The sequence below is a fragment of the Gallinula chloropus genome, assembly GCF_964237585.1.
Source record: "Gallinula chloropus genome assembly, chromosome: 2".
NCBI classification, from domain to species: domain Eukaryota; kingdom Metazoa; phylum Chordata; class Aves; order Gruiformes; family Rallidae; genus Gallinula; species Gallinula chloropus.
Genome location: NC_140086.1, coordinates 106,632,334 through 106,650,978, shown reverse-complemented (window position 1 = coordinate 106,650,978; position 18,645 = coordinate 106,632,334). Strand labels below are relative to the sequence as shown.

The window sequence follows — 18,645 nt, the reverse complement described above, 5'->3', positions numbered from 1 at the left end:
CAGCAGAATTTGCATTTTGATGTGTCTCACTTGTTACACCTTTTATTTGAGGGTCCTGAAATAAGGGTGAGTTCCAGCTTGTGCCCAACCAGGTGAATCCAGGGGCTGTTGAATAGGAAATGCAAATAAAAATTAACTGCCTGTTCTGTGTGGTGGTGCTGGCAGGGGATAGGGAGGTGGGGGGTGGGGGGGCAGGGGCATGGCCTTGCTCCGACCTGTTCCATGGCTGGAGATCTCATGAACATTCCAGGTTCTGTTCCTGGAAGACAGCTCAGCTTTTTAAAGAAATAGTGCCAGTTCATTGTACCTCTGACAAGGTGTTTACTGTTTCAATAACTTTACAATAAATGAAATCTTGTTTTCTGAAGAGCTGACGGGTCTTTTGTTCTTTGTACATTGGGAAAACACTTTAAAAAAACTCAGTTTTGACAGAAACCCCACACCCATCTTCCTTCAAGGCAGTGGTACTGGTGTAAAATGCCAAAAGCTGTGGCAGTTTGGTGCAGAACGGCAGGATGATGACCGGAATTGCCATCAATCGGTATTAAAGCTGCACTGTGCACCACTGCAGCTTCCATGCTTCCATGGCTGGTGACGGTGTACCTTCACACGTGGCTTTGATCACAGTGAGACCCAATGATCTCTCGAGGTCCCCTCCAACCCCTACAATTCTATGATTCTATGATTTCTGAACTGCCCTGTAGTATTGTTACACAAGTCCCTGTTCCAAAGGCCTTGTGTTTCCCCAAGAGCTGCTGTGAAGTTACTTCTAACGCCCACATAGCGGGATTGTGGATGGTTGTGTGTTCTGAATTGCGCGTGTGCTCATTTCACAGAGGGCACCACTCATCTTTCCTGCTCTGAAGCAATGCACCTGCACTCTGGAGATCTTCGCAGTACAGCGTTAGAGATGCTGCATTAAGCTGTCATGGGGATAATTAAGTTACAGTCATGTTACCTGTGCAAATCTACCCGGGTTTTTCCTGGTGGATACTAAACCTAGAAGGGGGTTGCCATTAAACTTCAGGCTTTCTGATTCCAGACAGGTGTGAAGGGACCCGCCTGAAGGTGTGGGGTTGGAAAGATGGGATTTAAATGCCCTGAATTTGCTGTGTGCCACCTAGGACAGTGGTGTATCTGGGACAGGGTGGAGCAGATGGAAATCAGCATTAATCCAGGTGTAATGAATCATGCTGGGCTGCTCTGAAGCAGTACAACTTCAGTATCCCAAGTGCACTGTGTCTGTCAGGGTGCTACTTGCCTGATGTGAGTTTCTGTGGGGAATGTCGGAGCACTGACTAGATGCTGCATTAGAAAAGTGTTTCTTCCCTGGAAAGGCATTTCCTCTTCTCACACCGCTTAGGGTCTTTAACTGTCCCTGTTAGAAGATAACCAACAACTCTCTAGCTCTGTAAGTGTAAAATATTTTGGTGAATGGGCTGGAGGGCAAAGCCTATGAGGAGCAGCTGAGGGAGATGGGGATGTTTAGCCTGGAGAAGAGGAGGCTGAGGAGAGACCTTATCACCACCTACTATTACCTGAAAGGAGGTTGTAGAGAGGTGGGTGATGGTCTCTTCAGCCAAGAGACATGGGGAAATGGCACAAAGCTGTGCCAGGGCAGGGTCAGATTAGATGTTAGCAAAAAGACTTGTCAGGGCCTGGAACAGGCTGCCCAGGGATGGGGTTGAGTCACCGTCCCTGGGTGTGTTTAAAAAAAAAAAGGGTAGATCAGGTACTTAGGGATATGTTTTAGCACAGGGTGGGAATGGTTGGACTCAATCTTAAAGGTCTTTTCCAACCTTTTGATTCTATGATATAGAAACCCAGCTGGGCTGGTTGGTTGCGGGGTGGAGGTTCTTGCCTTAACAGCCAAGAGAGGCAAAGGCTGTCTCAGAGAAGTTACTGGATAAAGGTGCTCGGTTCTTCTGGGAAAGCCAATTAATAGAAGCTGCATTAGATCAGTCAAGGGATTATACCGTTCTTGTATGTTTATATACTCGCTGCTACATAAAATGAACCAAAGGTGTGATGCCTCTTCCAGAGGAACACCAAGAGTGTGACAGATCTCCATCGCTTACTGGGGTCACAGGCTGCCCTGGCTGCACTGCAGGGAACTTCATAGCAGAAAAGACGCAGGAAAAACTGTTTTTCTTTAACGAGCAGACAAGGTGCAGGTGGTGGGGAAGAACCGGATCCATCCTCATTTCCAAGAGGGAGGTGAATCCCACTGACTGAAGTTTCCTGTCAATGCAAGGTACCTGCCCAAGCTGGGAAGTCAACTACCAGGCCATAAATTGGACAAAACCCTATTGCTACCAGGGGAGGCACACCAAAGACAGAACACACTGTAACAGTCTGCTAAGTGGTATTTGTTTATTGTTCCCCAGTTCTAAATAAGTTCTCCTCCTGAACAGCCTGCTGCCTTGCTACTTCCCTTGAGGGTGAGGACTGCCTGGCAGAAGCTATTAAAATCAAACTAGAGTGCAAGAAACAAACATGTAATCTAGCAGAGGTCACAAAGATGGTGGTTGTTTTAACCACACCAACAACTAGAAAAGGGACCGTGCAGATTTTCAAGGCAATTTAAAAGAAATTATTTAACATACTTAGAATTATTAAGATGATTAAAGGATTGCAGCAGCTGTTAATGAGTCTGGGAGACCTGGAGAAGAGGTGGCTTGGGAAGGATCTTGATGTACATAAGTACCTGGGGGGAAAGAGCCCAGAATACGGGAAAAGGTTCTTCTCAGTGGTGCCCAGTGGCAGGACACTGAAACACAAGAAACGTCACAAAAACTGGTGTGGGGTAGGGGTTTTTTTATTGTGAGAATGTTCAAACACTGGTACAACTTGTCCAGAGGTTGTGGAGGCACACAGATGTTGTGGTGGCTCACAGATGTTGTGATGATCTTCAAATCCTGAATGGACACAGTCCCAGGTGATCTGCTCTGGCTGACCCTGCTGTGGGTGAGGCAGTTGGACTAGATGATCTTTAGTGTCCTCCTGACCTTAATTGCTCTCTGGCAAAAAAAAAAAAAAAAAAAAAAAAAGCTTTCTAAAGTAGTTTGACTGGGTGCTTTAGGGCCCTTTATTAAAAGATTAATACTTTCTCAATAAAAATGAAATTATTGCCCAGGCTGGTGTTGAGTGATGTGCAACACAATATAATTATAATGAATCAGGGCTTCAATGACATAATGAAGTTAAACACCAGCTACTCTGCTCCAGTGGTCCTTAAAAGAAAAGACTGCAAGAGGAAGAGGAGTGCCCAGGTGCCCTCTTGAATTCACTTGGGCTTTCAGCAGCTGCTGGTGGTTCCGAGACCTTTGCTCTCCCTGTTTTCCTGGCATGCTCCAGCTCACTTGGCTGCTCCTGCTGCACCTGTGTCCTCTCTGAAAACAGCTGCTGTGGGCTGTGGTATATTTAATGGGAGCCACATGGCTGAAGCAACTTGGCACTGAACACACCACCTTGCTGGGTTTTTTTCTTCCTTTTAAATGTGTGCATCTCAAAAAGAGCTCAACCATGGAGAAGAAGTGGTTTCTGAGGCTCATCACAGAATCATCCAACCTTTAAGGTTGGACAAGACCACTAAGACTGTCAAGTCCAATGACCATGTCAACTAAAACATGTCCTTTCTACATGTTTTGTTGAACACCTCCAGGGATTGTGACCCCCACCACCTCTCTGGACAGCCTGTTCCAACGCCTGACCACTCTTTCAGTGAAGACATTTTTCCAAATATCCAAGCTAAATCTCCTCTGATGCAACTTGTGGCCATTTCCTCTTGTCGTATTGCAAGTTATTTGGGAGAAGGGACCAACTCCCACCTGGCTACAGCTTCCTTTCAGGGAGCTGTAGAGAGTGATAAGGTCTCCCCTCAGCCTCCTCTTCTCCAGGCCAAACAACTCCAGTTCCTTCAGTTGTTCCTCACAAGACTTGTGCCTGAAAACCTTTACAAGCTTCATTGCCCTTCTCCAGACATGCTTAAGGTCAAGAGGTAGGGGGTCAAGAGGTAGGAAGTTCTATGGTGGCTATAAGGTAGTGGACAAAAGTGGGAATTCGCACTGCTCTCTTACTCTTGTGCCGTTCCACCTGGCTGCTGGCGTCCCGCTCCACGTGCTGCTTTCTTCCTTCTCTAGGCTTAAGGATCTGATTTAGAGATGGCACTGCCCATCTTCACAGTTGTGATGAGGGGTTAGTTAGGATGCCAGGGAGTGCTCAAAGTTAAAGCGGGGTCCTCCCAGGTCTCTCTATAGAGGGAAGCGAGAGACAGAACCTCTTTGCAAGCTGTGCTTCCCCCAAGGTAATCAAGCCTGCAGTGCTAATGGTAGGGCTTGTGTGGGGTGTCTCCCTCGGGCTGGGGATAACCAGGGTGAGGGGTTGTGGTGCAGCAAGATGTGGAGTCAGGCTGGGACACTGTGCAGCTGGAGGAAGGTCCAGGAGGGTGGTGCACAAGCCTTGTGCTGCAGGCTGGGGTGGCCACGGCCAGGATTCCTGGAATCAGGAATTCACACACCTTGCAGCTGGCGCAGGCCCCAGGCTCACTAAACACACACCAGTGACGAGGCCACAGAACAGCAGCCTGTGGTGGATGCTCCCAGCAGAGATGGTGGAGGGATGGCATGGGCTGGCGCTGCTCTCACAGCCACAGCATCTTTGGAGACTGGGAACAAGTCAAAGGTGCAGCCAGAGGAGTAATAGATGGATGCAAAGAGGTTGATTTGGCTTTGCTTTCTCAATCGGGTCCCCACAAATTTTTTTCAGTGGCCAAAAGACAGAGTTGCCCAAGCCCTGGGATACCAGGTGGGCAGAAGGCCTCCGTGTCTCCCAGGTGTTTTTTTTGCTAGGTCAGCTGCAAAAGGGCAAGGCTCATGTTTGTAAGGCACACTGTACTTTGTTTTCTGAAACCAGACAGCAGTGATTTCAGTCTTAAAGCTGGCATAGGCTGTCTCTCCTTGATTCATCCTAATCCTTCCCTTGGAGTGCTGGACATTCATCTGGGTTGGATCAGGTCCCATAGGTGCTGTTCATCCTAAGCAGCTCTTTGTGAATCCCAAACTACATCTGGAGTAGGTTTGGGTGTTGGGTTTGGGTTTGGTTTTTTTTTTTTTCCTTCTAAAACATTTTGTTACTGATGTTCTTCCTCTCATCTCTCCCTCCATTTGCTGTGGCATTTGTTCTGCAGACTTATTCAAAACTACCTCACCGCTTCATGGGGTCATTGTTGAGCAGGGAAATGCTCACCGGTCTTCAATGATTCCTTGCTCCAGCTCTCCCTTTTCTATCTATTACTCATTACCTTTGTAAAAGCTTTTCAATGCCTGTCCCTTTGGTGGATTTCTAGGATTCAAATTTGGATGGAGCCAGGAGAAGAAGGGAATTTAGTGGTGTAAGCTCTGGGCTTTCACTAGCCCATCTTGATTAACCGGGTCTGTTACAACTAATGCAAGACAGCCTTTCATCTGGGCACTCTCAGGGGCTCGCATGTTACTTGAAGGTATGAAGGCAGACCAGTTACTTGTGTCTCTTCATCTTCTCAGACGGTGCCTTAGGCTGTGCAGTTTGTAGGAATGCTCAATTTGGGGGACAAGGGAGTGTGTGGAAATTTGCCCTTCCCCTCCCCCATCCCCCTTATTCCTCAGTTTGCTTCTGGGGACAGGCACACGTCTACCTCTGGTTGAGCTGCTGCCCTGTCAGAATCAAGTCAAACCCAAAATCTCTCGTTGTAGCCTAACTGAACTGCATCAGTCACTTACCTGTCCTGCACCTCCTGGGTGTTTTCCTCCCTGTGCTGCAGCAGGGAGTGAACGTGCCCTCCTGAGCTCGTGTTGGGCACTGCTGGCGTCAAACTGTGCCGGCTTCAGAGTAACCTTCAGCGTGGGCAGTGGGAGCACAGTGGGCTGCTTCCTGGGGTTCCTGTTACCATGGGTGGCCTTGGCTATCTCATGACTGTGAGGGTGGAAATCTACCTGGTACGTGACTTACTCATTAGGATCAGAGGGGGCTGGCGCTGAACTTCACCTTCCTCCTGCTTTTTAGGTAACCCCTTGCTGAGAAACAAGGGGAACCAGCCTCAGTGGGGACATCACTTTGAGAAGCTGACTTTGTCTTCCAGCCATGACAGAGTGGCCCAACTGTCCCGACTTTGGGCTGCAACTGCAGGAAATCTCAGCGCCCCGGCAGCGTCTTTGTTTATCCCAAATTCATAACCCCAGCACACAGAGACTGTGACACGTGGCTCCTGTGGACCAGCGAGTCTGTTGCAAGCTGTTTATTTCAGGCCCCTGCCGAACACATGGACGCGCCGGCAGAAGAAAGGAATTACAACTATGGCAACAACGAGATCAGTCTCGGAGAGAAAATTGTCTCAGAGCGCCCACTTAAGTGACATTGTCGCTTGTGACAAGCGAGTACGTTCCCGGGCACGGCAGGATGCAATCGATTAATAGCTCTTTCAGCCCGACAGGAGGTGGAGAAGCAGCTGCCTTTGATTTTTAACCCTCCTGCACACCGATGCTTCCCATGGGGGAGTGGAAAACTGGAACATTCTGACCGTCCTGCAGTTTCAAGGTGACATCCTGAAGGCACCAGCTGAGACAAACCAAAAGAGATTTTTTTCAACTCGTTTCAACTGCTTTTAATATAGTAGTAAAGTTGGGGTAGAAGCAGCTGGCACAGAGGAACAAATCATTCCACACATTCATTGCTTTTAAAAGTTCTCCCAAGCGTTTTAAAGCTCAGCTTGCAAGTGCCAGCTTCTCAAAGCTGCTTTCCCCAACAGCGTAGCACAGCCCAGCTTTAAAGGTCTGGGATGCATGTTCCTGTTTGTTGCAACCCAAATAAAATCCTACCAGCTATTTTTAGACAGGACATTCCTCCCCCCGCCCCAACCCAGTGCCTTTCTTCCTCTCCATCCTGCGGGTGCATTCCTTGCTCCGCTCCTCTCCAGCCTTGGAGCCAGACTGTGTTGCTAAGGAATTATCCTGGCTTGGAGGAGTTTGAACACTGTGCGATAACTCAATGTGACTGCTGAAACCCTGACGGGGTACGGAGGTGGTTACTCAAACGACAGGGGAAACTGTGTTTGTTGGAGGCTGAGGGAGAGCCTGCCTTCCTCTAAGCTCTGCTCCAAACCTGCTTCTGTGAGGTGGCTTGTGTTGCTTTTCCAGCTGGGAAGGACTATTATTTCAGAGTATTAAGATAGGAATTATTTTTTTTTAAAGCTCCTGGCATTCTCCCAGCTCTGCTTTTGCTGGAGCTGGTGCCAGGTACATACAATTAGGTAATTAGGCTGCCCCACCTCTGTGTGATGGTTCTGTGGCAGGGCTCTTCCCTCACCAGCTCTCCACCTCCATCCGACCCGCAACAAGCTGCTGCCTCGTTTAAAACGGGGCTTGAAGGAGCAACAGGTCACTCCCCTCAACAGGCCCAGGGGGTCTTAACTTTCCCTCTGCGGGCTTTGGGGCAGGCAAGTGTCACTTTGCAGTACTTGTGCCTCAGCCACCTTCACGTCTAGGCACCCTCTCCATCCCTGTGCTTCCTGCAACTGAGCAAACATCCCAGGTCCTAACCAGCTCTCATGCTCCCAACTTCCCTCCTTTTCAGTTGCCTTTCCCCTGCCATAACTACATAAATAAACAACCCCTGATGCCAGACTGCCCAGTCTGAAGCCTTTCAGTGGTGTGGGAGCCTTTGCTACTTTCACAGAGCGGGCTCACCTCCTGGTGCCACTTCACTCTGCCTGTATCGGTCCAGCTGCCTCCTGGGTCTCTGCTGCAAGTGCCCACGTGTGCTCTCTGCAGAGCCCCACCGGGGCCTCCTGCTTGTTATTTCTCTTGGGGATTTCAGGAGCTCCTCTTTCGTGCAGCAGATGGGAACAAGCCGTTTAAGGTAGTTCCTCAGCTGGGTGCAAGGAAGGACACCAAGTCCTGCCCAGCTTCAAGCGTCGCTGTGCGCAGGACCCCCCATGTAAGCCAGGACAGTTGGGGCTGACAGATCTGTCCCACAAACCCCTTTACAGAAGATGTGGGGTCTTTTGGTTTGGTTTTGTTTGGGGTTTATTTTCCCCTCTTAGGCTTGCAGATGGAAACGTGGGAGGTCATTTTAAAACAAAGCTCAGAGATGTATGGGCTTAGTTACTGCTGTAGTTTAACACCTTGAAAGTTGTCCTCACAGTAACTTGGTGAAAGAGGAGACGATGGGGGGGAGGGAGTGGATCGGAGCCCAGGTGCCCAGGGAAGCATAGGTGTGTAAGAAAGGTGGCTGGGAACCTCTGGGGGTATCGCTGGTCACTAGGAAGGAGGCCAAGTCTGGCCCTGAGCCTCTCAAGTCCCAGCCTAGTGCCTTCCTCCCATCATTTTACACCTTACTTCTCATGGCAATTCAGAAGAAAAATACAGTAAGTTGTGCTCATCTAATTATGAAAAGAAAACATTACCATATGGCTGGTGGCAGCTGAGCAAAAATGTAGCTTTGGTTTTCTAAACAGAGCCAACAGAAGTGCCCAACAAACTCTAACAAACTCTGAGAACAAGTACGTGTGAGGAGGTTTGCATCTAATGACATTTCCTCTTTTGCATGGAGGATGGACTTTGAATTCAGGTAGTAATTCTTTGCTCAGTTCTAGGAATGAGTTTTCCCTTTAACAGGAGTGGCTTACAGAAATGGGAAATCATTACCCTCTGAGGTGAAGTCAGCATCCTTCTACTCCAGTGTACCTGTTCTGGCACTTTTAACTGCACTAATTTGATAGCTTGAAAAAAAATCCTGCATGATTTTTATCTCATCTTGCTAGGCTCTGATGTCATGTGGAGGACAACTCCCCTGCTGCAATACGTGATACTACAGTTAGGACTGCTGTTCAACGGCCTTGCGCCTTCTTGGGGAGCAGGGGTGGGGGCAGGGGCCTGTTACCTTGGCTCACAGTATTTGTACGTATCCTGAGCTATAGTTTGTGGGCTATAGTTTGTGTATAGTTTGCGTGTCATGCAAAGGAACAGCTTGTGTTGTGCTGTTTGTATCCAGGATAGTTCTCAACTAATTTTCATTTTTTTGTCGTAATGAGGGTAATAACCTTTCACGAGACCTTCAGACATGAGTTTCCTCTTCCTCTGTGTGCATGAGCTCAGCCATCCAGATGACTAAAGCAAATACCCTGCCCCACTCTTCTCCTTTACCACTGCTCTCCCTAAGCCTACACGTCCCTCCCAGTACGCACCGTTGATGGGAGTGGTCCATCTCTGCGTTGATCCAGAGGTACCCCGCTGATTTTGTTCCAGATACCGGTAGCTTTATCTGCAGGATGTAAAAGCACATTAAAGAGTCAGTGAAGCACATTACTGAAACAGACACTGGCTCCTTCTGCTGTCAAAGGCACAACACCTCCCTTTTAACCTGAACTCTGATTTTACTCCTGAAATGTATTTCAGAATGTCCCGATGCTTTTCCAACGGCAAACACGTGCGTGGCTACACAGGTACACCTGTTCTGCTACACAGGTACGCCTGTTCTGCCACACAGGTATGCCTGTTCTGCCATACAGGTATGCCTGTTCTGCCACACAGGTATGCCTGTTCTGCTACACAGGTATGCCTGTTCTGCCACACATCAATCTCTCCCTGCTGAAACAATGTCCTGTGTTACAGCTGCAGCCCCCAGGGAAAAACCACTCGCTCCCTGAAATATTTATGAGCAAACACCTTTCCTTACCAGAACACACAGTGATCCAGAGGTGACCGGCGCTGTGCTAGAGCTTCCCACGACCATCACTAGCCCGTACGTCAGGATCCCACACAGACCAGCATATTAATGTGCACCGAAGCAACGCGATGTTAAATGATTTATTTTTCTCAGTGTCCCAGATTCTACCCCTCAGCTGTTTAACAAACAAAGCTGGGAGCTGCAGCACCGACCACAGCTAATTGCACTCCACGTAACGTTGGGAGGAAATAAATGGTTCAAGGGTAGCGTTTGCCGGTGGTGGTGGTACTGCAGCCACAAAAGGAAAATACCTGGGGTTCTCCAACTGGCCCAAGAGGCAGCAGCTGAGGATACTGTACAGCCAGTAAATTGATCTGTGATATAATAATTAATGATAATGAACTAGTTTATTTCATGAGAACATGAATGCTCATGAGCATGAAAAAGTTGGAGAAGAAAGTCAGTGGTTTGTGTCCTGGGTGAGGTCGGCAGAAGTTTGACTTCACCCTGAGTCACTCAAGGAACCGTCATTCTTAAAAGGTGACACAGGAAAACGTCAGTGGGACAGGTTCTCTTTTTCTTTGCAACCAGTGTACGAGGTCGTGCGCTTCTCCCACATGCTGTGGCCTTTGATATGTTGCCTTGTAGAAAGTCTAAAACCTGGGAAATTGGGAAATGTCTTGGCTTTCATGTGGGTGAAGCCCAGCTGGAGTGAGATGGAAAGTGAAATTTCATGGGAGTTTGTCTAAAGGCTGTTTTCCCTTGACCTGACAGCACCCCCTCCATCACTGCACCATCTGCCTCATTCCTTACTGGTATTTCTGGGTCCCCAGAACTGAAAACTAGTCACCAGGAGGATCAGAATGATTCAAATGTGACCAGATCCCTCAATGAATTGCCCAGAGAGGTCACCAGGGACATTTTGTGTCACCAGCAAAACCAGGGAAGATCAGCCTGGATCAAGGGGTAAAATCACCAATTGAAAGTCTCCTTTGGGCAGCAACCTGGAGTGGAAGCGGACTTGTATTTGCAAGGCTTGCCTCACCCCTACCCTGGGCTGATGCAAGGCAGCCTTGTGCAATCCCTCAGCACCCAGCACAGCATTCTCCCGTCACTACGTAACCCCAGCACTCAGCCCTGCACCCAGCAGCCCTCCTCTGTGGAACAGCCTTACAGGTGCTTTTAAAAACCACACCACAGGTGCTGTACCGCAGCGTAGCTGGAGAGCTGGAGTAAAGCTCTACGGGCTTGTGTGGGGCATATCTGTGGGGAAGAGGGAAGCAGCCACTGATTCAAAGGTGGACCTTGATTTGTTTCTGAAAATTATTTTTGTGGCTTACAGCAGCAGGAGGGAGTTTGACTGATTTGGGAGTTCTCTTGGCATTCTGTGATGTGTCCCTGTAGCACATCATGAAGATGCCGCTCTTGCTGTTTCTAGTCCCTCACATTAGAGCACCGATTTATGTTCTGGAAACACTTTCCTCTTCCAAATCAACTGTCATCCCACCCTACCACCTTCCAGTGCTCCCAAGTCACTCATGACCTGCCAAAAATCCCTTAGCTGATCTCTTGTCACTGTGGGAAACCACCTTGTGGTACTACCTCCCAACATCACCTGTGCTCTTTCTGTGTCCACATGGTTGCTGCTATCCGTCAGTCGGATGTTGTGAACCTTAAGAGGGGGGGCACCCAGAACTTCCAGGGCATCAGGATTGCTGTTCAGTTGCTCCAAAGCCTGCTGGTAATACTGGGTCCTGGCAAAACCCTCTAGGTAAGAGAAACAGGGTAGTGAGAAGAGTGTTCACTTAAAATCAAAACATAAGCAAAAAGAAAAAAAGAAAGAAGAAAAATACGTCTCTTCCAGACTCCCACACCCTCCCTGGAAAATACTCTGAAACTATTAATTAGGAGAAATCTGGCTATAGGAGAAAACACACCCTTACATCAGAGAAGCAGTGCTGAGCTATAATGTCATTGAGCTCACTTTAGTGAAGAGGGCTCTGAATATTGCATGTTACATCCTGATGTAGTTTAGCTGATGGCTGTGTCTCCCTGATTTCCATACATTTGTATGTCACCTCAATGCCAACATAAAAAAGGATGGGAGGGGAAGCATGAGAATTAACATCTGAAAATGTTTTGGATGCAATTCGATTTTTTTAAAGGAGGTGCAGAAAATCCCTAAAAAATGGAGAATATTTTGCTGATTTTTCACTGGCACAGGCTGCCCAGGGGGGTTGTGGAGTCTCCTTCTCTGGAGATAGTCAAGACCAGTCTGGACGCCTCCCTGTGTCCTAGGGAGCTGCTTTGGCAGGGGGGTTGGACCCGATGATCTCTTGAGGTCCCTTCCAACCCCTATAATTCTGTGAATCTGTGATTCCGTTGGTGTGAGGCAGGAGCAGCTACTGCTGCTGCTGCAAAACTCATGCTGTGGCCTTGCTACAGCTTTTCCAGTGGCAGCCATGAAGCTGCAGCTCTGCTGACAGCTGCAGCGAAAGGCCGGCACAGGGAAGCGCTGTCAGAGGCACCGGTCAAGCAGCGCAGCGGGCTGGATGCTGCAGCGTTGGCATGTGGAGGACACCTGCAGTAAATAGCTGTTTATCAGTGTCTGGTTGCTCTGGGTAGCTGGGACATGCTGTCCATCAGTGACCACTGCATAATGCAGAGCTGAAGCAAGAAACATGCTGACCCTCCTTATGGAGGCAGAGGCTTGCTTATAAAGAGTTTTGAGGCTTGCCTGTTGGGATTTCTGGATGTGCTTCATGCCAGCCTAACGTCACTCTCTTGACATCAAGACAGGCTAAGAATGTGCATGTGTGAAAATCCTACTATGGTAACTTTACTCTCACTTTCCAAAGGGTTTAAAACAAGGTGTAAGGTTTGTTTTCTGGTCTCTTGCCTGTCAATATTACTCTTAGAGTGTGAGGCAGAAGGATGCTGCCCCCTCTCCCTAATTACAGGCATCCCCTGTGAGCCAGCAGCATCCCCTTGGCATAGAAACAGCTTTTCTGGGCTGCAGCCTGTGCTGGTCATCCCTGGGGCACCCTAAGGGGCTCCAATAAAAGGGGTTGCAGCACACCAGCCCTTCAGTGTTTGGAGATCATGGCAAGCAGTCACCCAGGCCACATCAAAAGTATGTTGTGCTCATTCTGCAGGTTTGAGGGTTTGAGTACCCAGGTGCTCCTTCTCAGCTGTTCCTTGTCAGCATCTTGTGCATTGGATATAAATGTGTTTGTCCACAGGTTGTCAGTAGGAGAGCTGAAAGGATGCTGGGGTTGGCTGGGGAGACTGCTCCTGCGAGGATGGTGTGGAGGTGGAAGGTGTAAGTAGACATAGGATTACCTGAGTGTTTGTACAAGCTTTTTTAGGGACCACATGCAGTCAAACTTCCATTGACCCTGATGAGAGGGGATGAAAGCAAAAGCACCCCCCTCCCCCTGCTCCCACCACTACCGAAGCCACTTGCTCCTTACAGGTCCCAGTATGGGCCAGTTCTGTGCACTGGGACAGCAGAAGGAACCTGGGCATGGGCCAAGGGAGGAAGGGTCCCAGCATGGCTCCCTTGCCAGTGGGAGGCTACAGAAGGACACACTCTGCCCCAGAAGGTGTCCTTTCAACAGCCTAGTTGGTTTGTCACAGAGTTACTAGACAGCTACTTGGTGGCCACCAATATTGCAACAGAGCCAGAAGTAGCCGTTGTGTTGTGTCACTTGATTGCACTAAGTGATACGGGAAAGGAGCCTTTCTGTGTAGCACAGGGGGTGACTTTTCTTTTCCCTCAGAGACTTCTAGATAACTATGCTGAAGCTGAAAATTAAAAAAATGCTAATGTCTTTGTTAAAGCCTGATTCAGTATCTTAAAGTGTAAGAGGATCATACATCTGTCATATACTGCAGAGCCTGAGGGCAGGGGCTGCCTGAAATTGAAGCCTGCTTTCCAGCCTTGTCTGATTTGTTATTAATACATGTAAAATGAAGGGGAGGTTTCAAAGCTTATCTGAGGGCCTGAGGAACAGGCTTGGCTACACTTTTCTGGCAGCATCCTCTGATATATGGGTAGGTGAAAAGCGGGATCATTTGACAGTACCAGTGAGGGAGAGGCACAGGCCCAAGACGCCTATAGCACTCCTCAAGAGAGAGGCAATGCCCATTTCTGGTCTAAGTATCTAGAAACAATTTTAAGACAAAAAAAGCATCTATAATTTGGATTAATAATTTGGATTCTTGGCCAATGACATGTAGCAACTGGAGCTTTCTGTAAGCAGCAATGGCACCTGTCTAGCCTTTCTCTCCTTGACCTGGTCTTCTCAATGCTGAGCGCTCCTCTCTGCCCTTCATTCAGAAGAAACTAGGGATGTCTTAGCACTTCATAGGTGTGTGGTGTTTCACAGTCAGGAGCACAGAGAGATTTACAGATAAGATCACTGGAATTTAACACCTTGTCACAGATGGTCCTCAGTTGTAGAATTTCAGTGAGAAACAAAACCTGCATTACTGCTTGAGCTTTCACTTTGCCCCACCCTCAGACACCACCTCACCACCACCCTCACCCCCCCCAAAACCAGACTTTCTCCTGACCATAGCAGCCTGCTTCCTGTGCAATACCCATCCCTGGAAATGCCTGTAGCAGTGTTTGGGAAAGCAGCAGCCCTGGGGCTGAACAAAGCGGAACCCAGGAAGGCAGAACCCAGAGGCTCAGCCACACTCCCCTTAACTTCATCTGCTTTTCACATCTTGTGTGCTGCTATTTTCCCCAGTGCACAAAAGCAAGTGAAAGGGGCAGAGGAGAAATAAGGTTGCTAACAGCACCAGGGCTTACTTTGCATAAGATTATACATCACGATGCATCCCCCGCTGCTGAACAGTCCCATGAAAACGGCCATTTGCTTCAGTTTCCTTAGAGAAGCTGGCATTTTTCCTCTCTGAAAAGAAAAAGGGAAGATATTTGTTGTAAAAGAAGAAAGCTAAAGGGTTATTTCTCCCCTCCTCCTCTTTCCTAAAAGCCTTCCAAGCGGGTCTGAATGAAAGCACACAGCACAGGCACCGGGCTCTTGCTTGCTGGGGCCCCACTGTGCGCCCAGAAGGAAGGGTGGTGAGAACAGAGCAAACCGGGGACCCAGCCGGGTTGAATGTGTTTATTCAACTTCTTTTAGCGATGCCACCACTTCGCTAATTGCCGAGAAGAAAATGACCTCCCCAGCGTGGCCAGGGGCCAGCGCTGTGGCGCATTGTGGCGGGGGGCTCCGGGTGCCTGTGCGCTCGCTCGCACACTACCAGCATTCAGCCTCTGGGGGCTGGATTTCTCTCTTGAGTAAACTCCTCTAAAGTAAACATGCTCATGGCAGGGTCGGGTTTGGCCTGGAGTGGTAAGGGACAGAGCCAAGCCAGCGCTGTGCCAGCAAAGATAATGGAGCCAGGGTGTCCGTATTCTGTTGTGTTGGGTTTTTTTCCCAAGCCGTGGATAAACAGGAAGGTTCTTGCAAGCTATTTTTCTTCCTTCCTGCACCGCCTCCCCCTTCCCTCCCCCCAGCCCAAGCTTGCCCTTTTAATGAGTCACTATTCTGGCATTTGAATGAATGACCCAGCAGAATAAGAAACACCTCTGAGAAAGTCAATATACTAAAGACTTCCAGGGTTTGGGTAAGAGAGGGACCGTGCGGCCCAAAGAGCCTGAGCTAATCCACAGCAGGTTAGTAGGAGTCAAGCTGAGTCGTCACAGTGAGAGCAGCGTGTTGCTTCAGGCTGCGGCAGGATGGGACTTGACCAAGCATCCCAGTATCGGCTTATGCTCTTGCATCTCTCGCAGCTGGGATGGTGGGGAGAATGGTCCTGACAGCAATTAATAAAAAAATAAAATTAGCAGCAGGCTGCCCTGTTTGATGTAGGATGCTTGGGGAAACTGCATGGGATTTCTAATCCCAAAGGCTTCGCAGGTCGATCCCTGTGCCATGATGCTGTGACTTAAGCGTTACACTCAGCAAAAGCCGGTTAATAATGGCCCAAACCAGTTACAGAAATCTGACCTGGGCAAGGCCATTTGAGCCCTGTTGTGAAAAGCACCTCTAGCACCCCTCAGGTATGCGTTAGTCAGGTATTGCTCAGCCGACAACCACGGTTTAGAGAGGGTGGAGAGGCAAATGTCAGGACTCCTCGTCGCGGCTGGGTCACGGTGACACAGGCAACCTCCGCTCTGCTGACAGGCCTGTACGCCACCTCTTGCGTCCTCTAGCCTGAGGGAAACCACGAATGCAGCCCAAGTATGACTTTAATCTACTGCCCTGTCGGCAGTAGCATTCAGTTGTAGCGCATGCTAACCCGTCGTCGAAGGGTCTCCTTATTAACTAGTTAGTTCCCTTGATTTTAAGAGCTCTGAAATACATATGTTTGCTGTTTAGTTTGTTTAAAATTTATAGAAGGTCAGTAATGGTAGCAACCCAGAGAAGCACGTGGGTATTATGTCTATTTTATGCCCCAAAATCCCCGAATTGTGCCATTGGTACAGTCAGTCATCATCTCTCTTACTCCTGATCTGTTTCTCTGATGAGTGTTCTCCACTTCCGCTGGAGAACTTGAGCAGCGTGAGAAGCTGCAGAAGAGGAAGTACAAGTGTGTTTTTACAGAGAAACTGTGGCAGGCGTTTCACAAGGACAGCAAGAGCCTTCTGCTTGCCCACTTGTGCTTGCAACTTTCCTTAAAATAGAAATTTAAACCATTATGTTTCCTCCCCTCAATCTGCAAAATTGGATTAATAATTGAGTCTCCCATAAGATCAGTCTGTCCAGGAGGAGGATCTGACACCAACACCACAGAACGGGAAGGGGGAGGAGGGGAAAAAAACCCCAATGGTAAATCTGGAAAGCCAACCAGATATAGCAGGCTGTGACCTGTGGCATTTGGTTTTGCTGGTTTCAAAGTTGTGGCCTGGCAAAATTTGCTTTCTGTGTTGAAATTCAGGGTAGCTGAACACAAATGTTGGGGGGTAGGGGTACTGCCAGCAGTTTGTTGAGAAAAAAAGTGTGAAGACCTGAACCTCTTACACCAGCAAGGATGTTTTGAGAGAGGCTCAGGGGACCTGCTTAGCTGAGAGCGGAAATCAGTCTCTGCAGCCCGGTGTCAGAGGGTTTGAGGTTTGTTAGGTCTCAGTCTGCTCACACCCAAACAAGGGGAACAGAAAGTAACAGTAGCTTCAAGCTGATTAGCGCTCGCACACGCTCCATCACCACCTCCACTCACAGCAGGTCAGCGGCCACAAGCTCCTGGATGGTGCTGTGCAGAGATGGTGCCATCTGGCAAGGGAGCTTGGCAGTTGGGAAACGGTGATCCCAGTAAGCCCTGATACCCCATGCAGCACTCCCATCTGCTCCTGATGTGCTGCTCCCACCTGCAGCCACTGCTCACTGCTGGTTCTGCTGAGGCAGGGACATGGGGGGGCTGAAGTGCACCCAAGTTGCACAGCCCGCACTGGGTCTGCAAAGGTCTTCACTGCTGTAGCAGGGAGAAGTTATAATCTCCATTGCTTGCTTCCAGTTGCAGTGGGAAGCCCACAGGCTGGACCACCCCTTCCCCAGGCCAGCCCTGGCTGCTTTCCTCCCACTTGTTTCTCAGCTGTTTTCCCAAGCCAGTCCTACGACGGCATGTTGTGGGCAGAGGTTCAGAGCTACGCATTTTCACAAGCCTTTGCAAACCTTTGCTTTGATCCCACAATTCCCTATTAGTTTCCAAAAGTGAGGACAGAGGTGTCCTTGGAGCCCAGTGCATTCCTCGCAGGGTAGCTGCTGCTTCCCTTCCCTGACACCATGGTCTCTTGTGGCATGGATGTCCAGACATTGCACCCAAACCCTTGAGTATCCCTCAGCATGCAGCTGCTGATTACTTCTGAATAATGCCACTGGAGATCCTAATAGTTTAAGCTTGTGGAAGCCCAAAATGTAGTAAGGAGCTATTGTCTCTGAGGACTTGCTGCTAGAATTTTTGACTTCTGGCCAGCCATGTTTGCTGCTCCCATCTGCTGCTCTGCTAAAATGCCGTGGAGGTGGCTCACTAGGGAAGGGGAGGCACAGAGACATGCCCAGAGACGTGCCTTCAGTCCTGAGCCATTCTGAAAATTACTTACAGCCTGCAAAGCATAGAGGATATTAAACCCCTTGACTTCATTTGCCACAAAGGGAGTAACTGTAAGACAATGCATTGAGGAGAATATTATACACAGGACCTGCAATTTCCTCCTAAGGAGGGAAGTGAACATTGCTATCTGTGGTGGTGATCTCACCTCAGAACCTGTTATACCACTGAAAAGTATGTGAGGCAACTGGTAGAAAAACAGATTTCTTCACAGCCAGTAATTAAAAAAGCACACTTTCCAAGCTACGCTGCTCTGCAAAAACATCTTCCCCCCCTCCCCCCCATGTTATTTGTAGTGGTAAGGAAGATTAAGTGGAGATTAGCACACGCAAAAACACTGAGCCTACAGTTACCAAAAGAAGAGATGTTAAATCATTGCAAGTAGCATTCTACAAAAATGCATATTAAAGAGCAGAGCTTCCTAACAAGGCTGATGTTCATTTTATGCCTTGAAAATAGGAAGATATGGTGGAAAAGGTAGCATTCAACCTTAACTTCAAAGATAAGCAGAACTCAGGCAGTTAACAAGATTGAACAAACCCAGAGAGGTGGAAGACTCCCAGGGTCACATGTGAAATGCTGGGTTACTGCAACAATAAAGTCTGGTTTCAATTTGATTTTGTTTTCTCCACAGAGGATTTTCTAAAAATAGGCTAAGCTTAAGAGATTCTCCCTTATTTCAGCAGCTCCAGATTTTCTGTTTGGGTGTCTGAAATAGTTGCGGCTGAGGTTGGTCTTGGGCAGCTCCATCAAAGGCAGGTAGGTAGCTGTGAGCAAGGGCATTTTTACACAGGCCACAAACATTCATTTTATTTGCCTCAG

At 48.6% G+C, this 18,645-nt stretch overlaps 1 protein-coding gene across 4 annotated transcripts in view; it reads right to left on the bottom strand.

Annotated features, from left to right (window-relative positions):
- Positions 1-2,864: 2,864 nt before the first annotated feature.
- COA1 (cytochrome c oxidase assembly factor 1) overlaps positions 2,865-18,645 on the bottom strand; it is a 57,420-nt gene continuing 41,639 nt past the window's right edge. For 2 of the 4 annotated variants that reach the window (XM_084279951.1, XM_084279952.1), the window contains exons 4-7: positions 14,522-14,624; positions 11,318-11,469; positions 9,221-9,297; positions 6,260-6,594 (exon numbers count right to left, since the gene is read on the bottom strand). In XM_084279951.1, the coding sequence (XP_084136077.1) occupies positions 6,498-6,594; positions 9,221-9,297; positions 11,318-11,469; positions 14,522-14,615 (420 nt within the window). In that variant the 5' untranslated portion in view covers positions 14,616-14,624 and the 3' untranslated portion in view covers positions 6,260-6,497. Of the gene's footprint in view, positions 3,021-6,259; positions 6,595-9,220; positions 9,298-11,317; positions 11,470-14,521; positions 14,625-15,725; positions 15,818-18,645 lie in introns of those variants that run through there. The other 2 variants (XM_084279953.1, XM_084279954.1) reach the window with 2 other exon arrangements.